At 33.3% G+C, this 8,546-nt stretch overlaps 1 protein-coding gene across 1 annotated transcript; it reads right to left on the bottom strand.

Annotated features, from left to right (window-relative positions):
• Positions 1 to 1,198: 1,198 nt before the first annotated feature.
• On the bottom strand, positions 1,199 to 8,540 carry LOC126496145 (regulator of nonsense transcripts 2-like; the record flags this gene model as incomplete). The annotated part of the gene is made up of 3 exons (XM_050133703.1): positions 8,319 to 8,540; positions 5,885 to 6,068; positions 1,199 to 1,338 (listed from the first exon to the last, which is right to left on the bottom strand). Coding segments are annotated over exons 1-3 (528 nt in total), but the record flags the coding sequence as incomplete, so codon positions are not given.
• Between the last annotated feature and the right edge of the window lie 6 nt (positions 8,541 to 8,546).

Here is an 8,546-nt window from a genome sequence, read left to right on the forward strand (position 1 = left end):
GGTGGTTTGTTGTTGTGGTTTTTTGGTTGTTTTTTGAGATAGGGTTTCTCTGTAGTTTTGAAACCTTTCCTGAAACTCACTCTGTAGACCAGGCTGGTCTCAAACTCACAGAGATCCACTTGTCTCTGCCTCTTGGGTGCTGGGATTAAAGGTGTGCAGCACCACCTGGCTCCTACTGTTTCTAATAAGTTGAAGTCCTGCCTTTTCTTACTCCACCAGAGTAAACAGTCATAGAATTCCCCTCCCCATGTTTATTACTCCACAACACATCTTTCTTCTTTAATAATTTCTCTGCTTGTATCTGAAGGATAGCTATGAGGAACAGAGGAACCTTGAAGGGTGAAGAGAAGCATTCCAATCTCATTTTTCTGTCAACCCATCTTTTTAGACAGCCATATAACTCTTCCACTTAAACATTTGTTTGCATTTCTCCCTACCAGAGATAAAGCATGTGTAATTTTACCTTCTTTGATTTGAAATACAAGTAATTTAAAGTGATAAACCCTTCCAAAACACAAAGTTCAATACTGAAACCAAAGAAATGAGGGCTGGAGAGATGGCTCAGCAGTTAAGAGCACTGGTTGTTCTAAAGGATTTGTGTTCAATTTCCAGCATCCACATGGCAGTTCACAACTGTCTGTAACTCCAGTTCTAGGGAGTTTGTTTCAGAACTACTCAAGTTGGTAAAAATAAAGCAACGTATATGAATATTTAGTCAATACAATAGTTTTCAGATTGTAAAGCCCACAGATTGTTCATATTCAACAATAAGATTAGACACATAGGAAATTAAAACAATGTTTTTCTCAAACTGCTAATTAAATAAATGCTATGAGCATCCTAGTTTGGTGTCTATAAAAACCCTTCATCAAGGGATGTTATAATAGAATTATATTAGTTACATTTTCAGTAATAAAACAAAGGAGAGATGTCTATTAATTAAAAATCTTTACTCAGGCTGGAGAGATGGCTCACATGGAAAAGCACTTACTGCCAAGCCTAATGGTCTGAGTACAACCCCTAAAACCCAAAGAGAAAACTAACTCCTACAAACTGATCCCTGAGGTCCAATTGTGTGCTATGGTACAGACAGGGCCATGTGTGTGTATGTAATAAAAAGCTTTTAAACTATTTACTCGATCAAATATTCTTCTGCACATATAGCCACAAATTTATCTGTAGATATAAAAGTAATTACTTCTTCTTCTGGTTCATTCACTTCACTTTCATTTCCAGACTGTTCTTCAGTTTCAGCTCCTCCTACTTCTTCTTCATCATCCTCTTCAAGATTTTCCCCTTCTGTCATAGAATCTTTGGACTCCTTGTCATTTACTAGGCCTTGAAAACAGGACAAAAGTAGGAAAATACATTTAGAAAGATAAACACTATAATATCATTTTTTAAACCAACACTTTACTTAAAAATTATTAATTAAATAATCAAAAGCCATTTTCTCAGAATAAATGATCAGAATTGAAAATAATTGTAAGAAACACTGCAAAAAACTATACATTTGCCTCTAGACTAGAAAAATAATATGTAAGTATGTATATACCTCTTTTCCCTTTTCTTAAAGCTTCAAATACTTAAAAGAGTATCCTATCCCGTCAAAACTCTGTCTCAGACATATATAAAAAAGACCCATGGCCACAGTCTACAAATAATAGTTCAGCAAGCTCCAAAACTACAAAAATAAAATAAAAATCAAGTCACTTTAATGGAGAAATTACATTTGGCTATCAATTTCAATGCACTTTAAAAAGGAAAGAATTACTAATAATGTGTACTAGTCTTTGCATTTTATGAGTATCAAATGTCAGAGTTTGAATTACTAGACAAATCAGTAACAACAAAAATTTACTCTAGTGCTCTAAGCCTAAGCAACTGGAAAAATTATTTAAGCACAGAGCAATTAATGTACCTATTTTCAGTCTACAGGGAAAAAGAGAACAGATGAATAAAGTTCAGAAGTACCTAATTTTAAAGCAAAATTCATACTGAAGACCAACAGATAGTGTCTCGGGTTACGTTTCCATTAATAGAAGTATTTATTTATTGCTTACTAGCTTTCATACATAAAAGTAGTAGATTTTATATGTGTGTATGTGTGTGTATATGTATGTTGTGTGTATATCATGTCATGGCATAAGTGTTGAGGTCAGAGGACAACCCACAGAAGTCAGTTCTCTCCTACCATGTAAGTTCCAGGAACCAAAGTCAAGGTCAGGTTTGGTGGCAAGCATCCTTACCTGTTGAGCCATCTTGCAAATCCCTAACTAGATTTTAAAAACAAAGCATTTGGGGGCTGGAGAAATGGCTCAACGGTTAAGAGCACTGACTGCTCTTCTAGAGGACCCAGGTTCAGTACCCCAAACTCACATGACACTTTGCACCTGTCTGCAACTCCAGGACCCAACACCCAACACCCATACATAGTAAAATACCAATGCACATAAATAATAATAAAAACATTTTAAAAACCAAAATATGACTGATAATTATCAAAGGCAAAGTCAGTTTATAATCTAAATGTTACCAGTAAACATATCAACACAGAGATAACTTCTGTGATATGAAACATTACATCATTGTCCTCCCTTCTTTAAATATGCATCACTGAGAAAACAATATGTAAGGAACCGTTTTGATAGTAATGCTTCCAAAGTATCAGGAAAAATATTATTTCTAACATTTTCATTTGTACTGCAACAAAGCTTCAAAACCAATTTTTAAGTATTGCTTTTTGCATTCGCTCAACTATATAATAACTAAACTATGAATTCCTAGGAAATTGTCAAGTAAACAATGTATATAAACCATGCAAAATACAGACAAAATTTAGAATATTAAAATGTTAGAAGTATACTTGGGGAACAAAATAAAATGCATTTATCTTTCAACTTGAATTGCTTCATGACTCAGTTTTTTCTGCTTATCACAGGAGTGGTAACAGCTGCAAAGCCTCTGTTCAGGTGGTTTAACGTGTATTTCTCTGCTTAGTTGAACTTATCCTCCATATATTTGGAAGTCACAAGAGCATGTGTTTTTTATCCTGTCTTATACCTTAGCTGGTGCTTTAATTTGAGCTTTGTTTGTCACACATAAGTAATACCTCCATCATTCTGGCAAACAAACCGTATTCATTAGAACATATATGTCATGTTCATTTACCTTTCCTTACAGATGCTAGCCTATCAATTTGCTTGTGCACTTCATATAAAAGTGATAATAACTTGGCATGGAAACAATTTTTCTCTTAATTTCAAACTGTATAAAATGTGTGCATTTTGTTGGGTTTTGTTTATTTTGTGGATTTGTTATCTTGTTTTTCTGGGACAGAGTCTCCCTTAATATTCATACTGGCCTTTGACTCTTTGCCTCTGCCTTCCGAGTGCTGAGATTACAGGTGTATGCCACTGAACCACATATACAGAAAATTTCAAACAACCAAATTTATTATTTTTGGGTGCATTCTTCTACAATTTAAAATTGGGAAACACTGGTACTAAATCATATTTAAGCCTTTAAAAAATAAATATTTAACACATTTGGTTCACTGGTTTTCCTTATTCTATTTTTAAAAATCCTTATTCATCATATGCTAAATTGCCTTATTTATTATTAATTAGAACTAGTTTTGGACCTTTAATAGCTTTTGGCTTTGTTTTCAATTTAAATATATTCTTTTGCTCTAAAACATACTTATTTATTTATATATCTTATTTTCTTTCATTTTTGTATTTTTATGTTTTTATTTTTCCAGACAGGGTTTCTCTGTGTATCCCTGGCTGTCTTTGAACTTACTCTGTAGATTAGGCTGGCTTCCAACTCACAGAGATCCGCCTGCCTCTGCCTCCTGCGTGCCAGGATTAAAGGCCTGTGTCACCACCACCTGGCTTGAATATTATTGTCACTTCTCTCTCATCTGTTCTTTGCAGTACTAGTTGGAACTCCCAAAATAAAATTAAATAATATCACTTTGGCTTTATTTGTAATTAAAAAAGTCTTAGCCCCCTTTTCGTTCTATTCTATCTACCTAAACAAATGAAAGTCACTTTAAAAAATAAGTGATATAAAATGAGAAAAACCTTAGAGTCAAACAATAGAATTAAGTAACTAAGGCAAATTCAAACAAAGGAATATAATCTATTTAAAAAAAAAAACCCAAAGATTTAAAAAAGTCCAGTTACAAAACTGCAAAAACCATGAAAAATAAAAAAATACAAAGTATATCAACACATCATTCTTTCTGAATGCAATAAGTGATTTTCTTTGAATTATTCAGAATAACTGCCATAAACATCTGTGATAATACTGTAAATGGTTTAAGACATTAAAAAAATAATTTTAGTATTTCCCACTAGCTTCACTCTTTGCACTGGATGCTATAAAACTAATATGAGGCGTTTCCAGGTGCATAAAGACAAACAATAAAAGGCAAAAATATTATACAATGCTATAGTCTATTAACAGAAAGCTTACTTAAAATATATCCTTTGCATATAACCTCTTCCTTTTATCTAACCTCTAAAATCAGGAGGAAAACAGAGACAACTTGGCACAGACCCATTTTAAGTGCCACCATATTTAGAGTTTCAAACCATATATGGTAATTCATTTTTTGCTCTTTGGGCTCCCCAAAAGAAATTCAAAGTCTTTTAACTCTTTAATTTACAAAAAAAATAATCTTTTCTCTATCCTTATATGCAATTGAACCATTTATGAAAATTTCTGGGCTCTAGGCTACACTTTAACAATTTAAAAACATATAAAGAATATGAATACTTAAAATGATAAATATAAGATGATAAGCTTTGCTGAAGTGTTTATGTAATTGGAAATCTGAAAAGAAAAAGAAATTGGGTAACTTGGGTCAAGGTTGAAAAGCCAAGATTCACCCTAGGTCTTTGTGAGGTGAGCAACAGAAAAGTACTTGCACAGTCAGTTGGCAGGAATTTGAAAAAATCAGGCAAGCACAAGCATGTTCTCCAAATGAGGAATTACCTTGGAGATAGCAACTTACCAATATTCTGGATGCCTGGGATAGGGAGGGGACTATTATTTATGCCCCCTTTACTTTAAACTGATTCTTGAGACATATAACCTAATAAAGTAATAGCATAAGTGTAACTGAAACTAAAGATGTGCATGAACATTCTACATGCTAATGAGAAATAAAATAATAGTTTTACCAATCCTGAAAACATAACTTTGAAAATATTACAATAAAACAGATAAGACAGAAGAGCTGTTAGCATACAAACTAGGTTGGCATGACTAGACCTTGTACTTGTTACCTGGTGACAGAGCTAGTATACTGCTGTATTCCACAGGGGGTGACACACAAATGAGGTTAAGTCTTCTACAACTACCTCAGAAGGATGAAGAGAATTGTAAAGATAATCTTCTAGCAGCGCATTTTCTCTAGACTCTGAAGGACAGCCAACTCTACTAACGAATAAGATCGGAAATTTTGTAGAGTTACTCCAAACTTTAAAGTGGTACTCCCTTCCACACTCCAAAGCCCGTGTGTTCTCAGGAATAATAGCAGTTGAAAATATGCTATACATATGAGACCTTTCATCCAAAGGCTTGATCAGAAACCAGAGTCTAAAATTAAGAGCAGTTCACAAGATTGTATTTTTTTCTTCACTATCACTTGCTTTAAGTCCTGCTTGACTGTTTTTTTTTTTTTTTTCAATCTGAGATCACTTAGTGAAACCAAATAGGTCACAAAGGTCTCACCTAACCCTATTATGCAATACTCAACATCAAAGATACAAAGTATGCAAATACAAAACTCTGACTGGAAACATTACAAAACAGATTCTAGAGACAATCTGACCAAATCCCCTTCATTTTCTCTCTGTAATGAATTGCTTACCTAGTTTTATTAAGAATTCTCGTTCCAAGTCTTGTACCTGCCTGATGGATTCTTCCAGAGAATTACAGAGTTTGATCTTTGGTCTTAGAAGTTCTAGTGTATCACTGATCATGTAATCTATATCAATAGGAAATGGATGGTCTTTTGTCCAAACCTCCAAACTTTTCTTCCACCAAACATAACGCTGATAACAAATGAAAAGTAAAATTTAGCTATAAGAAATTAATAACAAAAATTTAAAATAGTAAGTTGTATTGTAATGTTACCTAGTTAAAATAACTAAGTTAAAAGACTGAACAAGAAACCTATACTTTTTATTAAAGGTCAACAGCAATGATCCTAATCCCAATCATTTCCTCCTATCTATGTAATTTTTGAGCCAGTTGTTGACTTTAGTCAAACATTTTTATTCTGGCTGTCATAGGTTTAAAAAAAAAAAAAGAAAGAAACAGACATGGAAAAAGTATAAACGAAATGCCAAATACTCTTTCAGGTACTCTGAAACAAAAGTAGAAAACCCATTTCCACACCCCGTAGTTGACACATTTAACTTTATAGAAGCAGATTCGATGCCACAGTTTTGATAAATTGTCATTATTTTTTCTATGCTATTTGCTTCGATATTTTTTTTAAAAAGGTCATTAAAGTATCTGAGGATTGAACTTTTTGAAAAATATAAGTAAATTATGAACATTTACTAAACAGCTACCATGTACATGCTACTATGTAGATATTTCTCCTCTATACTAGTGTGTTCCATCATTTTACCTGCTCATGTTCTATTCCTAATATATATTAACAAGTAGCACAACCTAAGCATATATATATTATAAAAAATGTTTTTTTATAAAAAATATATTCTTGCTAGCACAAACGTGTTCTTCTTCCTCTTCACCTTGTGGCCTAGGCTCTTGTTATTCAAAGTGTGGGTCTCGCCAGGAAGCTTATTAAAATGAAATGTAGATTAAGTTCCAATAATTTTAGCAATGTCCCAGATAATACACATGCACTTGGAGTTCAGCATTTTTTTTAACCTGCCTTCTAGAACCTTCTAAAACATAACCTATACTCTATTCTAGTGAGATATAACAACCTCACCACAGAGGGCTGACATTTTCATATTCTAGGCAGAATAAAAATCTCATCTCTGAAGCCTAACTCTTGTTTTTCTATCAAACTAACTTGGAAAACACCTTTGTTGATTTTCAGTCCGGGGTATTTCTGTGTGGCTCTTGTATCTGAGGCTGAAATAGCAGACATCAAAAAAGGATTCTCTTCTCAAAGAGACTCTACTTTGGATATTAATACTTACAGCCATCTCTTTCAAGCATAACTCAGGTATTTAATATAGACATCTCCAGTTTAAGACAGTCCTTACATAAAACAGACTTTTGACTCCCAAACCTGCAAATTCCTTCCCTCTTGCTCATAAATTCATAAAATAAGGCAGTAGATACAGGAGTAGGATTAAGTTAAAAATGAAATTCCCCAACATTATTTACTCCCAGATCAATTCTGGCTACTATGTGAAAGCATTTCCAATGCCTGGAGTTATAATACTTCTTCTCAAGAGGTAAACTGCTAACAACTGTGGTTGTGTATGATCGAATACTATTGATATTTACTCAGCAACAACTTAAGCATTTGATGACGAGCTGTTCTTTCTAATTAATACTTATTATATTGTATTTTACAGGGAATGATGACTGAGGTATGTGCAACCAATCTAGAAGTTACCGTGTGTGATACAAACTTTACAGAAGTTGTACAATTACACCTATATTTGTACTGAATTTAATTTACGCCATACTTAATCTAAATCGAATTATGGAATAAATAAAATATAAAAAGCACAACCCAAGAGTTTACTAATAAATGCATTTGGTTTCTGAAATATAAATGTTTACATGATCTCCTATTTCTCTAAATAGGTTAGTAAGTAAACAATTAAGCAGATTAAATTGGATCTTTTAGAAACAAGCATTTTGGATATAAACTAAAACATGCATGAGAGAAGAATGTTATCAAGTTGCAAGTAGCTGGTTGTGGCAATGCATATCTATGATCCCAGCACTTGGGAAGCTGGGGCAGGAGGGTCATGAATTCAAGGCCAGGTGACACACTTGCTCAAAAAACAAACAAACCCAAAACCTTCAGGTACTTTAAGAATTACTGTATCAAATACCATAATCTATATACTGTGCCAAATTCACAATCTACATAATTCTCAAAATTAGCAACCAATCATTATTGATAATAAATGCTGCAAAAAATTAGAGTGTGTTTGTGTATGAATCCATCACACAATTAATTTAAGGTCTCTACAATAAGTACAACCTAATTTTGAACATATATAAACATATATCATGTCTTTGTTAAAATTTTTGTTGTATATTCATTCAATGATACCACACTGCATATTGTGCTTACATACCTGAAAATATACAAGGAAGCAGTCAAGTTTTCGTTTACTGGAACCTCTGTCAAAGTACTGGCCACAGGTATCCAAAATAGTACATACTAATCTAATTCTGAACAGATGCTCAGGAGGGTCCAGTGAACTTGGAGAACCATCAGGGTTGACACCAAATGAAGTAAAAGAATAAAGAGTTCTGAAAATAACCGCTGATTCCACCATTCTGTAATTATAAAGTTCTCCTAA

This window comes from Alexandromys fortis, unplaced genomic scaffold (assembly GCF_014885135.2).
Source record: "Alexandromys fortis isolate MF-2015 unplaced genomic scaffold, M_Fortis_MF-2015_v1.1 scaffold_1380, whole genome shotgun sequence".
Lineage (NCBI taxonomy): Eukaryota > Metazoa > Chordata > Mammalia > Rodentia > Cricetidae > Alexandromys > Alexandromys fortis.